The 23,686-nt window shown below is 34.3% G+C and overlaps 1 protein-coding gene across 1 annotated transcript in view; it reads right to left on the bottom strand.

Moving 5' to 3' along the window:
- The window catches only part of CCDC178 (coiled-coil domain containing 178), a 368,290-nt gene that overhangs the window by 198,888 nt on the left and 145,716 nt on the right, over positions 1-23,686 (bottom strand). Inside the window, exons 15-17 of the mRNA XM_030335810.1 lie at positions 22,791-22,904; positions 16,275-16,420; positions 12,450-12,609 (exon numbers count right to left, since the gene is read on the bottom strand). Of these exons, the coding sequence (XP_030191670.1) occupies positions 12,450-12,609; positions 16,275-16,420; positions 22,791-22,904 (420 nt within the window). The remainder of the gene's footprint in view (positions 1-12,449; positions 12,610-16,274; positions 16,421-22,790; positions 22,905-23,686) is intronic.

The raw sequence follows: 23,686 nt of genomic DNA, 5'->3' as shown, positions 1-23,686 counted from the left end.
TTCTATTCTTGCTACTTTTTCCATATCATAATCATCCAACCAGGAGTGTGTCTTCATCTTTCTTCTCAATATTCTTAGCATTACTAAATATTTCCTGAAGCTTCTGATGCAATGTATATGCTTATAGCTTATACAACTATATCTTTGTTCAAACTCTTGTTCCTTTAGTTCCAGATTCTTACATTCACTGACATTGGATTCCATGTAGCTCCTATATCTCAAATTTGACTAATCTAGTTTCCAAACCATTCCTCAGTCCATATTTTTGGATGCTGACATCACCATTCTGTTGTCAGAGTCAGAACTTGATACATATTTAAATTATTTTTCTCACCATCTAGCCAAATAGTCATTAAGTTCTGCCTATATTAACTCAAAAAATCATCTGAAATTCCTAACCCTAGCTCTAAACCTAATCCTAACTGAAACCCTAACCCCTAACCTATAACCACTAACCCCTAACCATAACCATAACCATAAACTTCTCTCTCTGGAGAGGTCTCTGAACTGCAGGATAATAAGCATATACCCTTGCCCTGGCCCTAAACCTAACCCTAACTCTTCTTCTGGCTCTAAACTGAACCCTAATCCTATATCTGAGGATTATAAAATATAATGAGATTTTATAATTAGATTATAAAAATATTATAAAATAGAATGTTACTCAGCCATATAAAAAATGAATTCCTGCCATTTGCAGTGACATGGACGGAGCTAGAGAGTATTATTCTAAGTGAAGAAAGTCCATCAGAGAAAGACAGATACCATATGTTTTTACTCATATGAGGAATTTAAGAAACAAAACAAATAAGCAAAGAAAGAGAGAGAGAGAGAGAGAGAGAGAGAGAAACCAAGAAACTCACTCTTAACTATAGAGAACAAACTGATGGTGGCCAGAGGGGAGGTGGTGGGAGATGAGTTAAAGAGGTGACAGGCATTAAAGAGTGCACTTGTGATGAGCATTGGGTGATGTATGGAAGTGTTGAATCACTACAATGTACACCAGATATTACACTGTATGTTAGCTAACTGGAATCGAAATAAAAACTTAAAAAAAAGAAACAATTATCGGGAATTCATCCTTCCATCCTACTAGAGCCTTATCATTTCACGACTAAATTCTTAGTTGGTATCACTGCATCCAAAATCACTTGTTCCTCTCCAATTTATTATATGTAAGCAATTATTTCCAACCTTGCTATACATCACGGAATACAAAGAAAAAGAAACATTCACTTCATCACACTGGGGTAAAAAGACAAGGCTCTTTGACAGCACAGTCTTCTGAGCCCAGTTTCATAAGCACCTTAAGTCCTTCTCAACTCTAACTGCTGACAGGAATAATATCTCAATCCAACTTTGGTCCATTAGCACCACACCAAGGTAGACCAGTGGACAGCAGACCAATGGAAATCTCTGCTAATTTTAGTGGAATTTTCCTCAGCTGCTATGGTAGCTTTGTTATTCTTTTGAAAATTATTCATGACCTAAAACCTAAACTCCATAGTGTGACATTCACAACTTTGGTTATGTGGCTCATACCAGTATGGTCTTCATCTGACCTTCAAGCATAGTAAAATACACGCCATTCCCTAAATGCATGGTTATTTTTTGATACCTGTCTGTCTTTTTTTCCAATTGTTTTTACTACTTGAAGTATTCTTTCTTTGACTAATTTGTTACCACCGTCCAAGACTTAGTTCTGTTATTATCACTTTTGCAAGCTGTCTTAAGATTTCCTTCAAGCTCTTCTTTCTGGGTTCTAAAGAATTCTGTGCTTAATTCAAGAAAAGAAGTTGTTGTACCTAATTTTAACTTGGACCTGTTTCTTCACCATTGGTCAGTGAAATTAATTGGGAACAAGTGTTACCTTTCATTCAAGATGCTCAGAATGTCACCCAGATTCTGACACTTGATATATATGTAACTTTGAAAGAAAAAAGAAAAGAAAAGAAAAGAAGAGGATAAGAAAAGAAAAGAAAAGAAAAGAAAAGAAAAGAAAAGAAAAGAAAAGAAAAAGAAAGAAGAAGGTAACAGTTTTCTTTATCCTTGTCAAAGTAAACTGAAATATAAATCTCACTCTTTATACTTACCCTTTTAGGAGCCATATCACTTCATCTGTATTTCAACTAAACAAATGTTGAGCACTTATTATGTCCTAGACATCTGATGGACTCTGGAAGTACTCATTTGAGTGAAATATCGTTCTCTCCCTCAAAAGCATCCGCAGTTGGAATGGGAACCAAATATTTATGTAAAACTGCATAATACAACATATAATACAATCTCTCCCTCAATCTTCTCTCTTTCCCCTTTGCTAGAAAATATACCTGGGCCTTGCAATTTGCAAAAAAATAAATAGAAATATACAAATTATTTTATTACCAAAGCTCTTGAAAGAGTATTCTAAAATTGCCTTTTCCAATTTCTTTCAATGCTCTTGCTCCTTTCACTATTATTACATTTAATCTGCCTTTCCCAATCTGATACTACTTTTTCTGTCATTGATGCTTTCCTAACAGCCAAGTTGTATTCAGGCATAGCCATCTATGGACATGAACTACTAATTTCAGGTGAATATGCATTTCTAGGATAAAGCTGACAGGATGTGCAAGATGACAGAAAGCCCTCAGGAAGCAGGCAGGAAACGAACACATTTCTTCCTCCTTCAACCTTTTAATCTCCCTCTAGTGCCCCATACTGGCAGAACCTAATTAAGAGGCATGTAACAAAGGAAAAATGTAGTCTGAAGAGCCCTAGCCCCAGTGGTCACCAAGCAGAATATAAAAATGCTGAGAGATAATCATTTAACAACTTGCATGCCCAGGTTCTGCTCTCAGATATTCTCCAACACTTTTCTTCAAAGCTTGCATGAGCTCCCATGGCTTCAATGATTAATACAGTAGCTGATTCACTGATCTTCTACAATCCATTTCTACTCTTTCTCTCAAACTCTATCCCACATGGTGATTAGGTATACATGCTTCCACTTACATAGTCTCTACCACGTCCAAGACAGATTACTTCTCAGCAAAGCCAGTCATCAACAGTTCTTTTTATATAAATGCCACCATATTTTTTCTAGTCAACCAGTATCATCCCACCTTCTATATATTCTGTTCTTTTTTTGTGTGTATCATATGCAATTTGACATCAGTCTCTGAAGTCTATAATCCTCATTCCTGCTCCATCAGTGTTTCATTACTTCTCTTTAATTGCAGAAGTATTTTCTTACAATTTATATCTGTAACTTATGTTTTCATTTCACTTCAGTTCATCTTATATAATGCTGTTTAATTGATCTTCCTATAGCCTATCTCTGAGCACACTGTATTCCTGGAAAATTCCCCATGCCTCCTACTGCTTTACAAATTAAGTGTAAACTTTTCAAGTCGGTCTTCATGATATATCCCCGGACCTACATTCTTAGCTTTTTCCCTGTTTATCTGCATTACTAATATATGAGCACATTTAGATGGAATTTTGAAACAGTGATATAATTAAAAGTAGAATGTTTCCATTTTATATTAAAAGCAATAAAATCAAACCACAATAGTCAATATGCCAAAAAAGTAATAATGACAAAAGGAGAAAGGTAGTATCACCACAGAAAACATTAAGCAAGATGGCAGAAGCAAGAACCAATAAAACTGTCATATAAATTAAATTACTAAAGCAGAATGGATTGAAAAGCAAAAATTATCGTAAATATTGCTCTATAAATATTACAAATGAACATCTAAAACATAAGTCAGAATACTTAATAATAAAATGCAAAATTAAGTTGGTCTAACAAAAAGAGGTGTTGAGAATATTAACTGCATAGCGATACATAAGAGAAAGATATCATTATATTAAAAAATAACAAAATGGTCATTTAATAATTGTGAGTCTCTATGCACTGAATAACATAATCTAGAAAATATATAAAGCAAAATCCACAAATTAATTCACATTGAACTAAACATTTCATTTAATTTATTTGCTCATAAATAATCTGTGAAGCAAAAGTTGCAGTGATCTTGCCTGATGGACCCATGCAGATTAAACAAAAGCTTTTAACAGAATTTTATTTTTCCCTAGCTCTGTTAATGTTTAATTGATAAATAAACCTGTATATATTTAAAATGAGCAATGTGATGATTTGATATATGCATACATAGTGAAATGATTACCATCATCAGGTTGATTAAAACAACCATCATCTCATGTAATTACCTTTTTGTGTGTATACATGGTAAGAATGCTTAAGATCTACTCTCTTAGCTGATTTCAAGTATATAATTCAGTACTATTACCTCTAGTTACCATTCAATACATTAGATCTCCAAAATTTATTCATCTTATAAGGCTTGTAGCCTTTGACCAGCATCTCCCCCATTTTACCCCCACCCTGACCCCAGATAACCACCATTCTATTCTCCGTGTTCAACTTTTTTAAGATTCCACAAACAAGTGAGATCATATCTGGCTGGCTTATTTCTCTGTCTGGCTTATTTCACTTAGCATAATATCTCCTAGATTTATCTATCTTATTGCGAATGGCAGGATTTCATTCTTTCTCATGACTGAAAAATATTGCACTATCTATGGAATGGTTACCATTATATCTATCTATCTAGATCACTGATACATAAATACAACGTGTTTTTATCTGTTCATCCATTGACAGACACTCAGATTGTTTCCATATGTTGATTATTATGAATAATGCTGCAATAAACATGACAGTGCAGCTATCTCTTTTAGATACTGATTGTTTCCTTCAGATATTTACTTAGAAATGACATTGCTGAATTAATGTATTTGTATTTTTAATTTTTAAAACAATCTCCACAATGTTTTCCATAATGGCTGTACCACTAATAATTTCCACTAATTTCCACTAATTTCCACATTTCCACTAATAATATATAGGGTTCCCTTCTCTCTACCTCCTTACCAATACTTGCTATCTCTCGTAATTTTTATAAATGACATCCTAACAGGCAAGAGATGACATCTCACTGTGGTTTTAACTTGCATTTCCCTGATGTTTAGTGATGTTGAGCACATTTTCATTTATCTGTTGACTATCTATATACTTCTTTGGGAAGATGTCTACTCAGGTCCTTTGCCCATTTTTAATTGGATTACTTCTGTTTTTTCTTTATTTATTATTTTGTTTGTTTGTTGCCACTGAGTTATATGAGTTACTTATGTGTTTTGGATATTAATCCCATATCAGAGATATACTTTGCAAATATTTTCTCATATTTAGTAGGCTGTCTTTTCAATTTATGTATTATTTCTTTTGCTGTGGAGAAGCTTATCAGTTTGATGTAGTCCTAGCTTATTTTTGCATTTGTTTCCTGTGCTTTTGGTGTTCATATGCAAAAAAATCATTGCCAAGACCAATGTCAAGGAGCACAATATATTAAAATTGCCATAATTGCATTCAGGAAATACTTGATCATTTTTCAAGTTTGTTCTTCACTGCAAGTGAGAAAGAAAACACTAAAGTATTCAATTCAACTTGCTAGAAAAGAAAAAGAAACAAAATTACAAAAATCAATCAAAAAGAGTAACAAAGAAAAAAGCTAAAATTAATGATTTGGAGAACAAAAATAATTAATCATCATGAATAAATCAGAATTTGGGTGGGAAAACAATCATAAGGCAAAAATTTAACAAGGTCAATCAAGGAAAAGAAAAAAAAAGAAAAGCCTAATGCATGAGAAAAGAACATAACTACAGAAGCAGAAGAAATGAAAAAAATACATATTTCAAACAACTTAATAAATTTGAAAACCTCATTAAAATGATTTTTTTCTAGAAAAATATAACTTTCAAATATTGGCTCAAGAATTAGAAAATATTAATCATGCAAAAAGCAAAAAAATGGACTGAATAAATTTTAAAATGTTTTTCTCCAGAAAAGAGTTAAGCTCAGATAATATGTACTGGGGGGCACTCACCATCATGTTTATTTGTGTACTTCTTCTGACAGTTTTTATCCAGAACCGCCTTTTCAAGATTGTCTGCATGGCAAATGGAATGCCTTCCTCTGGGGCAAAGGCTGGACACGTTTGTTAGAAGCTCCCTTATAAAACTGGGGCTTTCCTACATTCCAAGTTCATCAGCTGTGATAAAGATTCCTTGTGTATGCAGCATCCACCTGGACCACTTTCCCATTATCCCATGAGACTTGGAGCCAAGGTGAACCTATTCAAACATGAAGCTCACACTGCTGCTGTGTAGCAAGTAAAAAAATCTTTGCTTCTCATCTAGAAGTTTCATGCCTTCTGCATCATTTGTGAAACTATGGCAGGCTAACTTGTTAGTTTGCAACTGAAGTAAAATCTCTAACTCTTCACATATCTTGATAGTATCATAGTAAAATTCCTCAAAATTTTAAGGAACTTAAATGTGTTATGCTATTTAACATAGAAAGAAAAGAAAACCTTAGTTCATTCGAACAACTCTACTAAATCTCTGACACTAATATCTTGAACAGAGTACAAAACAGAACTATAGACCAATTAGATGTTCAGCATTAAATGGCTGCAAATTGAATCCAGTAATGAATTACAGTTTTAATAAAGCATAACCAATTAGGTATACTTAAGTATGTAATCGGATATTTGGAAACTCATACTATAATTACTTTAATTGATCAAAAGAGAAAAACATATATTTATGCTATTACTCTGCAGTGAGGGAAAGGTATTTCAAAAGTGGCAGCCCCACCAGGAAATTAATGTTACTTGGAAAAATCATAACATCCAACGCGTGTTCATAGAGTATTATCAAAACCATGTAAAAAAAAAAAAACAATGCATAGAAAAACTGAGGTAGATTATGGCCAAGTGATTTTAATAGATGCCTCTAGGTAGTTGGGGAGAAAAAAGCCTATTCAAACTTCATGTATAGTCCTTTAACGAACTGTTAGTAGAAATTCTGGGACATATCTGCAAGATGTAACATGATGTTGGAGAGATGCAAAAAGAAGAGAGGCTTCTGCCTTGTTTAATGGATCATGCTCTGAGCAAACATTCAAAACACATTAAATTTATATTTGGGAGTTACTTATACCCATGCTACGTCTTTCCTTTACATGATAGTGTTATTCTCTCCTGATTTCTAAGTACCTACGATCATTGCTGCACTGGGTCTGTGCTTAAACACTTGAAGTGTTCCCCAGTATAAAATTAGTACTCTTTTGCTACCAGTCCTCAAATCAAAATGTTCATACCTCGGGGCGCCTGGGTGGCGCAGTCGGTTAAGCGTCGGACTTCAGCCAGGTCACGATCTCGCGGTCCGTGAGTTCGAGCCCCGCATCGGGCTCTGGGCTGATGGCTCAGAGCCTGGAGCCTGTTTCCGATTCTGTGTCTCCCTCTCTCTTTGCCCCTCCCCCGTTCATGCTCTGTCTCTCTCTGTCCCAAAAATAAATAAACGTTTGAAAAAAAAAAAAAATGTTCATACCTCAAGAGAGCATGGATTTGAACAAGCCGCTTTAAAAAAGCAATATGATGAACCTAATTAATATGATTACATGTGACTGATGCTTAATCCTACCAGAATTATTAAAAATATTAATTATGCAAACCACGTTTCCAACTTTTAAAACTTTCATGTTAATTTAAAATCTTTTGGTAGCAAGAAAATTAACATTAAGGCAAATTATTCTTGCTTATGAGGTCCATTGGTCAGTTCTTCTAAATGTTCCCAGGTTTTTCACACATTCGTTTCCCACTATTAAGACCACAGAATATGTAATTTGTTTTTATTTTATTTTAATCATTCCTAATGTATCAGGTCAGTGGGCCAGGGACACAATTTATTGTTTGTAATTTGAATGTTGTTACTATATTCAAGTTTGTTTTTTACATCTTCCCTCTTTCTGCTGATTGAATCTTTAAAATTGAGGCTAGGGTTGTAGTCACCCAACACTGAATACCCTGAACACAGTACTCATAAACTAGTTGTGTGAATGAAGAAGTGATGAGTGGAAACTAGGAGAATAATTTTTTAAACTGTAGTAATCTTTAAAATTATCTCAGAGATTAAATTTGCTTCTTATTTGTACTATTTCTGTACCTGGCTGTCTAATGAGGCAATGAATCACTGCCTCTGTATTAAGCTAAGAATTTTCCACATGAAAGGGTCAAAAAGTGATTTAATAGCCAAATATGGGACTGCTGTAAATATTTCCTGAGAGTAAAAAATATGAGGCGAAATAAAAACTGATAAACTCTACAAAGTATTAGGGGATTGTGTCTTATAGAATTCAATTTGGAAACTGGTCTCTCTGCCAATGATCCAATATAGACCATTATACCCTTCTCATATCATACCCTAAATTATAGAAAGGAGAGCAAGATTATAGAAAAATCACTAGAGAAAGGCACTGACATAGAAAAGCAGTGGGACTTCTGAGGACGGCAAATAATAGATTAAAATTAAAATTAAAGATTAAAATAACCTGAAACTCCAGTTTTGTTTGGATCTTTCTAGTAACAAAAAGGAAGATCAGTAGCGACAGCTATAGTACTTTGATGGGTATGGTAGAGTGACATTTTCATCTTAATTGTATTTGCAAACTATAGGCAGTTAAAACTCCATTTAACATTAAAATATCTTTCATTTAACTATATCTGATATGGAACTATATAAACCAAAAAAGGTTGAATTTAACTCCAGAACCACATTGTATTCTATCTGAAGTTTGTATATAATTTTTTTCTTAAACCATTTTATTGTCTGTTTGTAGTTCTAATTCTATGGCATGTTTTCTTACATCCCCAGTTAATTCTACTGTGGATTTTATATGCTTTTATTAAATGATTTCTTCAGATGATCCATAATTGTGATCAATTCTTTTGCCCAGAGGGGACACCCCAGATTAGTAATACCGTATTTATAATCATGCCTAATAAAACTTGTTTCTTTTTAGGAATGCTTCATATTACATACATGTTTACAAATTTTTACTTCATCCAATTTCTAAATAGGGATGAGAATAGTTTTCTGTGAAGAATCACATTCTTTCCACTATTTAATGCCAATAACTGATCAGAATCATAGTGTCACTAATGTAAGATATATCAATTTCTAAACTAGGCATGTTCAAACTCTATGCTTCTGATCACATATGGCAAATGCATAACAAAGAACTATCTGAGAGTTGATAAGAGGCAATTTCATATAAATTTAAGATTATTTAAGAAGTATTATTCAGATATTTATCAGAATCCTTAATTGCTAGAAAGCAATAGAGAATTTAACCATTTCACCTACAAGGAAAGACTAGATGGCAAATGTCTCATGAATTATCAAGGAGAAAAAGAGAGAATGAGAAAGAGAAAGAAAGGGAGAAATCAGCTCTTGCATGCAGCATGAGTATTCAACTAAAGTATCAGGCTGGCGCAGTATGGAAAATGTCCCTGAAATGCTCCTGCTTTCAGGCATTATCATGCATGTGGACAGCAAAATTACCAAAAAAGCATATGTTCATCCATTTATTCATTCAGTCATTCAATGAGTATTCATTGAGTGCCTCCCTTGTGCCAGGCATAATTCTGAGCTTATAGGATACAGAGAAGAATGTGGCAGAAAATCTCACTGACAATACATTAGTATTGCAAGATGCAGGCAGACAACAAACAAACAAAAATGAATGAACAAAACAAGGTCAGAGAAAGATTGGTGCTAAGAACAAAACACAATGCCAGGTGATGTGACAAGTGGGTGGAGGTAGGTGCATTTCGGAATGCGAAGGCAGAGACAAGATTTTGGATGAAAAAAATACAAATCTCAATTTCTGAGAGGCTAGTTATACAGGATTTTTTCTTTGTCTCTCTCCTGCTGACCATATTTTGCCATTTCACTAATTATTATTGTTCCATTAAAGTGCTGAAATGCCAGTCAATAAATGATTATTGAGATCCCACTGTGTTCTCAGCACTAGGACGATTGGAAAATGTGGTTGAATTCAAACAGCTAATTCTACTGCTGTGATAAAATATGAGGTGGAGAATGATGCTTAAATCAGTAAATAACTTAAGCCTTCTCTTTCTGAGGGGTGCATTTACATCTAAGCCTCCCCAGTCCATTCATACATCACAAATCTTGAGATTTAGCCATCAATGTTTCAGGAACTTCTCCAAAAGAAGGCATCATTTATTGCCACTAGATGGCACCAATTATTTTCATATTGTTAGGCCCCCTCCCCCTAAAATACCCTTTTTCTATGTAAAGGTCATTATTTAAAATGGAAGAATATTACTTAACACTATTGTTAATAAAACTATTATTCTTTTTTTAAGCTTACTTATTTATTTTCAGAGAGAGAAAGAGTAAGTGGGGGAGAGGGAGGGGCAGAGAGAGAAAGTATCCCAAGCAGGCTCCGTGCTGCCAGCACAGAGCCTGACATGGGGCTCAATCCCACGAACAGTGAGATCCTGACCTGAGCTGCAAACAAGAGTTGGTCACTCAACCGACTGAGCCACCCAGGCACCTCTATTGTCCTTTTATTTTTTATTTGTTTTTAAAATGTTTTTTTTTTAATTTTTTTTTCAACGTTTTTTATTTATTTTTGGGACAGAGAGAGACAGAGCATGAACGGGGGAGGGGCAGAGAGAGAGGGAGACACAGAATCAGAAACAGGCTCCAGGCTCCGAGCCATCAGCCCAGAGCCTGACGCGGGGCTCGAACTCACGGACCGTGAGATCGTGACCTGGCTGAAGTCGGACACTTAACCGACTGCGCCACCCAGGCGCCCCAAAATGTTTTTATTTTTAAAAGAGAGAGACAGAGTACAAGCAGGGGAGGGGCAGAGAGAAAGGGAAACCCAGAATCCCAAGCAGGCTCCACGCTGTCAGCACAGAGCTTGATGCTGGGCTTGAACCCACAAACAGCGAGATCATGACCTGAGCTGAAGTCGGATGCTCAACTGACTGAGCCACTCAGGTGCCCTGTATTGTTCTTTTATTAATACTTTTCTACAGGAAGGATCACAGAAATAACATGAAAGATGGTATGTGCATTCACTGACATACTTGCTTAATGTATATTTGCTCTAATTTTTAAAAATGGTTTAGATAATTTCTTTGAAATGTAAAAAGTAATTGAGTATATGGATATATATAATAATTGGATATATTAATATCAGGACCAAAAATAGCTTTAAAAAGTATATTGTGATATTAAATATATCTTTAAAAGTTTTGCAGAAATAGTTGTAATAAGATGCAGTAGAATGATTTTTCAGAAGTAATTTACCATTTGGCCTCTTAAAAATAAGCCATGTTTATAAATATATTGAAAAAGTCATGGCATTCATTATTATAATTAAATGTATCAGAAACTAATCCAAAATGTAAAATAGGAGAGGAATCCCTTAATTAAATGTGTACCATTTACTCATATTCTATATAAAAAATTTAGTATGAATAGCTTTAGAAAACTTAAACTTCAGATCCAAAAATATGTATCATATGATTTCTGTTTCCAAGTTTACAGGGCAATTAAAATCTATGGAAAACTTTTCTAAAGGAAAAGAGCATGAAATATTCTCCTTTTTCAAAAAAGTGGTTGGTAAACAATCAAAGTGTGTTCATTCAGAAATAAAATGTAACTATCCCCACATCTCCCATTAAAGGCGTAATAATGGCTCTAGAATAAATATAAATTGTACTTTTATACCAGTAGACTTCAAAATAAAGTGAAGTACAGAAGGTCCCTGACTTACAATGGTTCCACTTATAATTTTTTTTTATTTTACATTGGTGCAAAAGCAATATGCATCCAGTACAAACCATACTGAGAATTTTGAATTTTGATTGTTTCCCAGGCTAGTGATTTAGGGTAGGATACTGTCTCGTGATATTGGGCAGGGACAGCAAACCCCAGCCCCCAGTCAGCCATGTGATCCTGAGAGTAAACAACTGATACACTTAACAGTCAGTCTTTCCCCACACAACCATTCTGTTTTTCACTGTCAGTACCGTATTCATGAGATATCCAACACTTTACTATAAAATAGGCTTTGTGTTAGATGATTCTGCCCAACTGTAGGCTAATGTAAGGGTTCTGAGCACATTTCAGGTAGGCTAGGCTAAGTTATGATGCTGGGAGGTTAGGTATATTAAATGCATTTTTGACAACAATATTTTCAACTCACGATGAGTTTATCAGAATATAACCTACTCGCAAGTCAAGGAAGATTTTCACAATGACACAATGAGAGTGCACATAAAATGCATTAAAAAGCACAATATGGTATATGAATATATTATAATTACTTAGAAGAAAAAATAAGAAATTACATTGATTGCACTAACGGATTCATTTTTAAAATTTGAACATCATTACCACTTCAATATGAAAAACGAGTGCCTCAAACTAGCTGCTAGTTTAACTATCACTACATTTCCTTCATTTTAAGACAGTCCAAAAATAATACTCACTTTAATATCTGCCAGAGTTTTTTGCCTCATGGTAATGAGTGTTCTGTATCTCTGTTCTTCTTCATAGAGTCTCTCTTCACAGGTTTTTTTCTCACTTACGAGCTGATCAAACACAGCTTGTGCATATTCCTTTTTATATTTTGTAGTTATATAGTGGTTCCTATGAAGAAAGAATTGTATTTGCCACTGACCAATTCATATTTTATTTTCTGAAATACATTTGTGATACAGTTTTAAAGAGCCAGTATTTAAAAGTCTTAGAACTGAAGGGCTTTGGAAAGATCCCTAATCTTTTCCATAGGCCTATCTCCATAGAGCTACTTCTAAACGATCCAGTTGGGAGAAAATCTCTAGAGAAAATCTCTAGAGAAATTTAGTGGATTTTCTTGGTTGCCTACCCAGCATGCCTCTCCAAAAGAACCCCTCCTCCATGCAGCACATAACCCCAAAAATAAATTCTAATTAGATTAAGTATAATTAGATTAGACTAGCATGTGGCTGATTATTCAGGAATGAAGATATGTATTAATATAGCCTAATAAGACGAAAGGCAAGGACCTAATTCCATGTACAAAAGGCTCCCATCCACTAAATGTGAGTGAGTCATGTTTTCAAACCTGAAGACAATGGGCATAGAGGAGAGAGAAAAAACTGAGTACCTAGTGTTGATCTCCTGGATCACCAACCCTGCAGCTGACCCTGCCTAAGAGCCCCTGTTTTATAATATGACACATTTCCCTATTGTTTAGTTTAAGCTGTTGTGAGAATGTGGTGTGTGTGTGTGTGTGTGTGTGTGTGTGTGTGTGCATTTTGTCCTTTGCAACTAAGTATATACTGACACAGAGATTAAGTGATTTTTCTTTAAATAAGGAACAATATAAGTAGAAAAAGCATCAAAAAGTGGTTAATACAATACTGCAAAACAAATATGCTTTAGAAATAATTGCCAGAGTCGATCAGTAACGCAGAATACAGAATAAGCAGCTGCAAAAGCTCCACACAGTCTTACGTTACCCACAGTTGTTTTTATCTCTGCTGGTATAGAAAACTGAATCCTCTGCACAGTTAGCTAAAATAGCAGCAGGACTAAAGTTTTTGAGGGACTGAAATGTTAAAGTGCTTTGAATATAATACCTCATTTAATACAACAACAACCCTTGACATTATGGAACATAGAATACTGGGGAAATTCACACAGGAAAGAACTAGTATGACCAGAACCAAAATACTCCCACAGTTGCTCCCAGCAAATATCACTATATATTGACCACATATACTTTGTTCCCTACACTAAGTATTTTGAGACTGGATTATATTCAACAGAGCATTTAGTTAATTATAAATATACATATACATATATATATATGTATATATATGTATATTTATATATATACACATGTATGTATATGTATATATATGTATATATATTTGTATATATACACATATGTATATATACAAGCATATATACATATATATACATACATATATACATACATACATATGCATGTATACATACATATGTATGTATGTATATATACATATGTATATACATACACATATACATGTATATGTATACATATATACATATATACATATATGTATGTGTATATACATGTATATATACATGTGTGTATACATATGTATATATACACATATATATGTATACATATATACATATGTATATGTGTATATATACACACATATGTATATGTATACATACATATGTAAATACATACATATATACATGTATATGTATATACATATATACACATATATACATATATGTATGTATATATACATGTGTATATGCATATGTATATATGTATATATACATACATATATGTATACATATATACATATATACATACACATACACATATAGGCACGTACACAAATGCATACATTATGATTATATGTATATCTATGCATGAAAATAGTGTTTCCTTTCTCCCAGTGATAAAAGGAATACACTCTGAGGTCCTATGGGTCTGGTTTAAATCCTTTCACATCCTAATTAAGAAACAGGTGTAAAAATTAGAGCCAAGGATAGCTTTGTTATTATTCTTATCACCATATTTTAGTAGTTTTGCACATGCAAGCTTGTGTTGCTAAATTATCTTTAGATACTTGAAGGTTCTCTTTCTCATTTGTCATTTCTTTGTCCTTCTCGGTGTCTGGCACTAGGCACACTGTAAGTTCTCAATAAAGAATGATTAGCTTGATACAGTCACCTACTGAAAGTACCAGTAGACTATTGCTAATACAGTTTATCTGCAATAATCTTCCTTTCCAATCCTAGTTTAGGGAGTCAACGTGCATAGCCGTAAGAGCACCACTTTGGAATAAGATGGACCTAAACCAGAGCTGGTTCTACCACTAATTAGCTGTACAATGTTACGGCAGTCAACTAATTTCCCTCAGCTTGTTTCCTCAGTATTCTTTTAAGAATGTTATTATATAATTTAAAGATTTGTTGTGAGAACTGGGTCAGATAAAGAACACAGACTGCCCACAGAGTATCTGGTACGTTGAGAGGTCAATTAATGGTAACTTTAAATATTACTTGACATTATCCATCATTATTGTTAATTAATAGATCTGTCAATAATGTCACAGCTTCAGCTATTCTTTTTCTCCTTTTCCTGTGAGAAGGCAGACTTTTGTCAAGTTTAGAGAAGGAACTGATTCACTGGGACATGGTGACCAATCTTGTCCCAAGGGCAATATAATCTAGCCACAGAACAGACGAAAATGTTAGGACTGAAATGGTAAGAATTCTGAAGAAAGGAAATTCACCAGCTCCTAAACTAAATCTTTACAAGTTTAATGAGAATTAAAAAAATTTAAGCTTACACCATTGAACCTCAGCATATTTGTACAGATGTTAAATGATGTGGATAAATATCTTTCAAAATAAACAGCATATTTCCTTGCCTTCTTACATGATATACTGAATATGATTTAATGTTTTTCAGATAAATCTGTATGATCATTTTGAATATGTTTTTACCCTATAGTAATAGCTAAATAAATCCTTGTTGAGAGCATGCCCTGATTCTATTAAGTGTATGATAATCAAGCTGTGCGCAACTGTTTTCATGACATTTTATCCCTCAAGGGCTGTGATTTTGCTAATGCTATGTTAGCCTTATTATACTTAAATCAAACTATAATTCCTAAACGTGACTAATGTATATTCTTCCAGTAGTCCTGCAAGCTCTGTTCTCAATGTATTATAAAATAGAAAATAAGAACAAAAAGGAATAAAGGAAGAGTATGCAAGTTCTAAGTAAGGGTCTATGGAAACACTGAAGGATCTTAGACTATGGTCATTCTCTAAGTGAAAGACCTTACTAACCCTTGTCATGTATGCCCCTGACTAATGAAGGGACTGCATAAGAGGTTTTTATAATAAATATGAAAAAATTACATGAGGTTTTGTAGAATATCTATTTCTAAAGGCTTACCTTAAAACTTACCAAAAGAGTTGGGTGAAAAACCATATATTATTAACCATGTCATGTGAGTGAGAAATGTTGAAATTAATGGGAAAGATTAATTTCATAATTAAGAAAAGTTCTTCTACTTGGAAAGAATAAATATTTGCAGTTACTCAAATAAGAATAAACCCATCAGAGTAATAAATGAATGCAATTTATGTTCTTAAGCCAAAATTATCAAATATTACATGTTTATTCCACATCAAATAATAATGGCAAATTATGGATCATTTTAAGAACAAATCTTAAATATGGAAATCTGATCATATCTCTTTTATAAATAATATATTGAACATTTAATATTTTATAACACTTAAATACTTACTTTAATTGCTCAAGTGTCTGAGCCAAAATATTCTTTTCCTTCTCTTTTTCTTTTAAGTCCTTATTCAATTGATCTATTTTTGCATGATAAATAACTGTTTTACTTTTAGTGGTCTTTATTTCTTTAAAAATCATTGAGCGTTTTTCCTGAAAAACAAATTCAAGAATGTTTTATTTTATTTTATTATTATTATTTTTTTAATGTTTATTGATCTTTGAGAGAGAGAGAGAGAGAGAGAGATAGAGTGTTAGCGGGCAAGGGCCAGAGAGAGAGAGAGAGAGAGAGACACACACACACACACACACACACACACACACAATCTGAAACAGGCTCCAGGCTCCAAGCTGTCAGCACAGAGCCTGATGAGGGGCTCGAATCCACAAACCATGAGATCATGACCTGAGCCGAAGTCAGAGGCTTAACTGACTGAGCCACCCAGGCACCCCAGAAAGCTTTATTTTAAATACTAGAATTTTCATATCCTGGCAACTTAAGGATACAATTACATTTGGCCATGTGAACAATCAAAAGCAAACAGTAACTTCTTATCAACATAATCAACAACTTAGATTTACCTTCCCTTCTTCATAGTTAACACCTGATGTGATTTTCTAAAAGATGGGTTAGAAGTATACAGTCTCTCTCCCCCCATCTCTTTTCCTCTTTCTCCATTTTCCCCTCTCTCCCTTGCACTAACTTGTCTGTCCCTCTACACGCCCACATACATGCACACCTTAAAGGCACATCCTTTCAAAATGCAAACATGTGGTTACTGTTTTTCAAACGTGTACATTGAAGGTAGGCAAGAAGATACATTGTCCTGATCATTCAAACACAAGAAGTTGGTATTTAATACATTTCCCCAAGGCTGGCCTGTACAATTCCAGACTGAAGATTTTATTTTCCATCTATTTTTTGCATGATCCCTTTATGACTGTTGATGTTTATATTGACTTAATGATTTACTGACTGGATGACTGACTTACAGAATGTTGTTCCCTACATCTGGCATTGCTTCTAATTAGTGCTACTCTCCCCCAACTGATTTCACAGATTTCAACTGCTCCCTTTGCTCCTATTTTCCTCCATTTTCCCCCATATGCTCCCTGATTCTTTCTCTGCTCTTACAGATTTCAAGAAGAAAGGCTAATCTTTTATATTTATTTTCCTACCCACTATTTGTCCACGACTTTCAACACTGGGTACTGTGTTTGAATTTCCATATCCTCCCTTTTTTTTTCTTTTCCTGAAAGTTCTGGAATGAGGGTGTTTATTTGTTGGTTGGTTTGTTTTTGGTTTATTTTCAATACCTGAATATGGTTGAAAGATGAATGACTAGGATTCTTCAATGAGACCCAACAGGATATTATATTATTACTAGGAGAAAAGTCAACACCTCAAAAAAGTGTGAAGAGATACATAAGTATGGAGTAAATTAAGTATTCAGAAGCTGAAGAGGATGGGCAACTGTGAGTACAGCATGCTATCACTAAACTTGACTTTTAAGTCAGATTCCATAATTCATGCCTTAATCTTGAATGAGGATTCTTGTAGGAAACTAAGACGACCTCAGAAGCAATGGTATCTACAACTGAGACCAAACCAGCCAATTCAGCAATGCTGAAGGCGGCGTCAGAGGATTCTATACCAAAGGAAAGCAAGAGTGTGCTTCCTGCAGACAGCAGTGAAAAGCAAAAACAGTATTTTGGCACTTTAATAGGTACCATCAGTGAGGCTTTGGTACATGTGAACAGCATATCCCCCTCCACGGCATCAAAAAAGAGCAGAAACGGCACTATAAGGAGCTGAGTAGAAGGAAGCTTTTAGATGCTCTATGTCAATGAGGGGTACAAATTTGAGCATCTCCAGTTCAAAAAAGGTTGGGGACCCCAAGAGCCATTTGTAAGTCTATTGATAAATGCTGAAGTGCCACCAGAGTAAATGGGAATAGAGGCATAAAAAAAGTACATTTAGAATCTGACCATCCTTTGGCTTATTTTTCTCAAATACTGTCATTTCCAGCCACATATTTAAAAAATATCAGGTAATAAATATTATAGAGGCACCTGGGTGGCTCAGACACTTGAGAGTCCAACTTTGGCTCAGGTCATGATCTCACAGTTTATGAGTTCAAGCCTCACACTGGGGTCTGTGCTGAGTGCAGAGAGCCTGTCTGGGATTCTCTCTCTGCCCTTCCCCCACTCGCACTTCCTCTCTCTCTCTCTCAAAATACATAAACTTAAAAATTAAATAAAGATTAGATTCATATTCTAAATTATTAATTTCAGATTATATTTTAAATAAGATTTAATAAATGTATTTTTAAATTATCTAAATGTAATAAGTGTATATTCTATGTCTATGATTTAAATGGGGGTGAAAATAGTAAAAATTCAGTAATGGCCCACGTTTAGCTTGGCCATGACTGAAATGCTTATGCACAGTAAAAGATAAGATTATTTGTCTTAAAAATTATCTGTCTTAGAATTTAAGTTCTTAGAAGATAAAAATAGGGTCTACAGTATATTTTGTATACCTATCAGCATAAGAGTACTTAATAAATGCTATTAAATATTTGAATTACAGCAGTCTGGGGTTCCACAGCAGCATGGTACAGAAGGTATTTCTTCATCCAGGGATCGCCCATCTCACTGGCTTCATCCCTTTTCATTCTTATAATAGGTACCCTACTTTCTGGTCATACCAAACTACCTACAATTCCACAAACACACAGCACTATTCCATGATATCTTTGCTTTGCAAACATAGCATCTGTTTCTAAAATGCCTTACCTCATTTCTTCATCCATTTAAAAATTATATAATAATAATAATAGAAACCATTTGTTGAATACCTCCACTGCCAATCGTTTTTCATTCTTTTAGGCTTTGTGTGTATATCATCTCTGTTCTCTACAACATATGGCAATGCAAGTACTTAACCTCCATTTGCTCTGTGAGTAATAACTTCCCCTGAAAAACTTTCCCCAGATCCCTCAGTTCACAGCTCAGTTTCCTCCTCCATGACACTCTCCCACCTCATTATACTGCTGTCATAGCTTTGCTCGCAGAGTATTAATGCTCTCTGCGTCCTTGTCTACTCCCCAAAAAGATGATGTGCTTCTTGAGTGAACAAAGTTCTCCTTTTACCTCCTCAACTCCAGCAAATTCCAACAATGTTTAATATATCTCAAGTGTTCAATAATAACTGGAAAGGCAAACTAAGTTGAAGGACAAATAAAAGAAAATTAACCCTTCTTCTCTAGCACTTGAACTCCTAGTACCTTGGATAATACTGAGCACAAAGAAAGTGTTCAGCCATATTCTTCATTGAAATCTGTTATTTGTAAGACATACCACTTTTGGCAATTTTTAGTTAATATTTTTGAAACTAGTATTCAGATGTGGACATGAGAACTGTGGTAGCTTTCAACTGTACTGCTCAACACATAGGTTTTAGGTTTTGTGATGTGTTACAAGTAACTTGTGATCAGTAACAGAAGTGTGCTGAGTAGTAGGAGCTTATTGGAATGTTTTTGATCCTGAGTTTAAAGGAAATACTTTTAATGTTCCATCATTGAGTATAACATTTTCTAAAAAATACTGGTAGACACACTATAACACACAATCAAGGTCAGAATGTTTTCATTCTGTTTCTAGGTAGTTGAAGGTCTTTTTGAAAATCATTGGTGGCTATGGTGTTTTATCAAATATTTTGGGTTGTCTTTCATTTCTGTAAATGTACTGAATTATATTAGTACAGCTGATCCTTGAACAGCACAGGTTTGAACTCTGCAAACCCACTTACATGCAGAGTTTTAACAGCACACTATTGTAAATATATTTTTTCTTCCTTATGATTTTCTTTAGTCTATTCTACTTTAATATAATAATATAGAATATAATATCTGTAGCATACAAAAATATATGTTAATCAACTGTTTGTTATCTTTAAAGCTTCCAGTCAACAGTAGGCTATTAGTAGTTAAGTTCTGGGGGAGTCAAAAGTTACATGTGGATTTTCAACTATGTGGGGGCCGGCACCGCTAAATCCTGCACTGTTCAAGTATCAGCTGTACATTTCTTTATGCTGACTCATCTTCACATTCTTCAAAAGAATCTTAACTTGCATAATACATGCTTTTAAATCACACTGTAAAACCTCAACGCACTGATATATTTAAGGTTTTGTCATCTGTGTTCATAAATGAGATCACCTATAGAATTCTTTTTCATGCTAATCTTTTTCAGTTACAGTTTCAGAATTACATTATTACAGAATGAATTCAGAAGCTCTCCATACTTTGTTATGGTCTGTATCTGGTCTTTGCAGGGATACCTGTAAAGTACCTGGGCTTGTTCTTGCCACTAGTGGTCTAGACAAATGACATTTATTCTATAATTATCATTCTACTCTTGTTGTGATTCTTCCTCTTGACTCAGTTTTCATTATTTGCATTTTATAAATAAATTATATACTTCATCCAAATTTTAAAACAAACTGCTATGCAAAGCAGCATTCTTTCTTTCATTACTATATATAATTATTTCTCTGTTAGTTTTTCCCATGGCTGTTTTTATCCTCTTTTTGTTCACATAGATATGCTAAGCACTTTAAGTTTTTCTTACCAAAATAATTTATTGGTAATACTAAAGTATTACCCTGACCTGCTCCATAAATTTTGCTCTATGGTTTATCATCAGTCATTTATAAATAAATGGTAAGTTATATTTCTGAATATTCCTTAACACAGAAGCAAATAATGGAAAAAAAAATGTAATTTAAAAAATATGCCCAGAGGGGTACCTGGGTGACTCAGTCAGTTACGTGTATGACTCTTGATTTCAGCTCAGGTCATGATCTCACGGTTTGTGAACCTGAGTCCTGCATGGGGTTCTGAGCTGACAGGGTGGAGCCTGCTTGGGATTCTCTCTCCCTCTCTCTTCTCTCTGCTCCTCCCCCACTTGTTTTCTCTCTCTCTCTAAAAATAAACTTAAAAAAATTTTCTAAAAACATATTTCCAGTGATCTATACAAATGTTTTCTTTTTGCTGTAATTTTTTTTTGTTAGAGTTCTAATTTTACTTCACTATATTCAACAAAAGTAACCTGTATGAGCAGATCAGAATAACGTAATGGTTAAGAGCATAGATTCTGGTGCCAATGCCAGATTTAGTGAATCTCGACTGCACCATTAACGAGCTGTGTGAAACTGAACAAGTTCATTAAAAAACAAGGCATTAGATTCTTCAACTGTAGAATGGAGATAATAATAGCATAATCTTTGTAGAGTTATTATGAAGTTGAAATGAGTTAATATATCTGAGCATTTTAAATAACGTCTGGATATAGAGAACTGAAAAATATCAGTATCTGTTGTTGGAGTTATTGTTGCTAGTATTATTATATTCCTTGGTAAATTTTTAATATTTATTTTGCGGCCTAGTACAAACATTTTAAAAATATTATGATTACACAGGGGTGCCCGTGTGGCCCAGTCGGTTATGTGTCCAACTTCAGCTCAGGCCATGATCTCATGGTTTGGTTTGTGGGTTCGAGCCCCGCGTCGGGCTCCATGCTGACAGCTCAGAGCCTGAGCCTGCTTCAGATTCTGTGTCTCCTTCTCTCTCTGTCCCTCCCTGCTCTTGTTCTGTCTCTCTCAAAAATGAATAAATGTTAAAAAAAATTTTTTAAAAAGATATGATTACACCTCTATCTAATAGCCAACATGCTGTCCACCAACAAATCCAATTGGTGCTACCTTACAAATATATTCAGAGGATAGCAAGTTGAAGATAGTGGACTATCTCCACTTCCCCATATCCAGTGATTTTATAAAGACAGAATACTGGAGATGAGGATTTTCAGGGAGCAAATATTTCTTTAATTTTTTTTAATGCTTATTTATTTTTGAGAGAGACAGAGACAGTGTGAGCGGGATAGGGGCAGAGCGAGAGGGAGACAGAATCCAGAGCAGACTTCAGGCTCTGAGCAAGCTGTCAGCACAGAGCCTGATGCGGGGCTCGAACTCAAAAACTGCGAGATCAAGACCTGAGCCGAAATCAGTTGCATAACCAAATGAACCACCCAGGTGCCCAGGGAGCAAATATTTCTGATTTGGAAAAAGCCCTGAAGCCTTTTGGTATATGACCATGTTGCCTTTACAATGGCATGAGGGTAAAATTGAGTTGTCGGATATTAACAAATGTTTCAGTCTGTAGATTGGTCTCATCTCTAGAAACATGGTACTATCTGGTACAATACAGAAATCCCTACCTCTACTTTGTAGGAAAGGTTAACAGGAGGGTGCACTAGTACAGTGGGAAAAACACTATAAAAGAGAAAAAATGAAGATGCACTCTGTGTGTGTATGTGTGAGTGTGTGTGTATGCGTATAGAAACTTAGTGCAACCAATTAGAAATGAGAGGTATCCACCTAAAATAAATTGCTTGAATAGTTTTCATTGACATAAAGAGGTTGGAAATTCATAAATTTTTTTGGTATTAAATTTCTTACCTCAGTTTCTATTATTGCATCACGAGTTTTCTTCCCTTTTTTTCTCAAATTTTTCTTTGTTCTTTCCACATTTCTTTTAACATTTTCTCTTTTCTCAATTATATCATTTAATGTCTAGAAGACATTCAGAAATTAAGATATGCAGCAGTTACAATCCAACTACCCTGGTTTAGACCAAGTAGTTCCCAAATGACCATTTTAATAGTAACAATATGTATTTTGGTAGAAAGGGAAAGGACCACCACACACGAATAACAAAAATATACTATGATATCCACATCCCAATATTCCACTTGAATTAGCAGATAAAACCAAAAATCTAATAAATTTTAGCTAAATAACAAAAACTAATAAACTCACATAGAAATTATAAGTTTTCACCATATTTGAAAATTTTAACCAAAATTAAAACTCCAAATACCAATTATCAGCGATCATTACCAAAAGTGCATAAAAACTTGCTATTTCCAAGAGTCTGTGTTAAATTCATAGTTCTTATAGTTTATAAACTATTAAAATATAATAAAAACAAAAATGATTACTGAACTATAAGATGAGGAAAAAAAACAATGGCTATTATAAAATAAGGGGGAATAAAAGTCATTAATCTTTTTAGGAATTCATTATGCTCAGATGATTATACTGAGGCTTTTGAAGCAATTAATAAATTTCCATCACTAATGTAAGGAGGAGCCATTATTAAAATCATTTATCTCACTAGGTGTTAGTACTGGTTATATATTCATTACATGAGCTCTAGGATAAGCAATTAAGAGCCCTGAATATAGTAGTATACTCAGAATTTGTTGTTGCCATGTTTTATGGCCTTGTACAAGCTGCTTCGTGCATTTAGGCCCTAGTTTTCTCAAGTCCACAACACAGGTAAGCTCTGTCTT

Source organism: Lynx canadensis, chromosome D3 (genome assembly GCF_007474595.2).
Source record: "Lynx canadensis isolate LIC74 chromosome D3, mLynCan4.pri.v2, whole genome shotgun sequence".
NCBI lineage: Eukaryota > Metazoa > Chordata > Mammalia > Carnivora > Felidae > Lynx > Lynx canadensis.
Note: the sequence above shows the minus strand (reverse complement) of the source record. Positions and strands in the feature narration are given on the sequence as shown.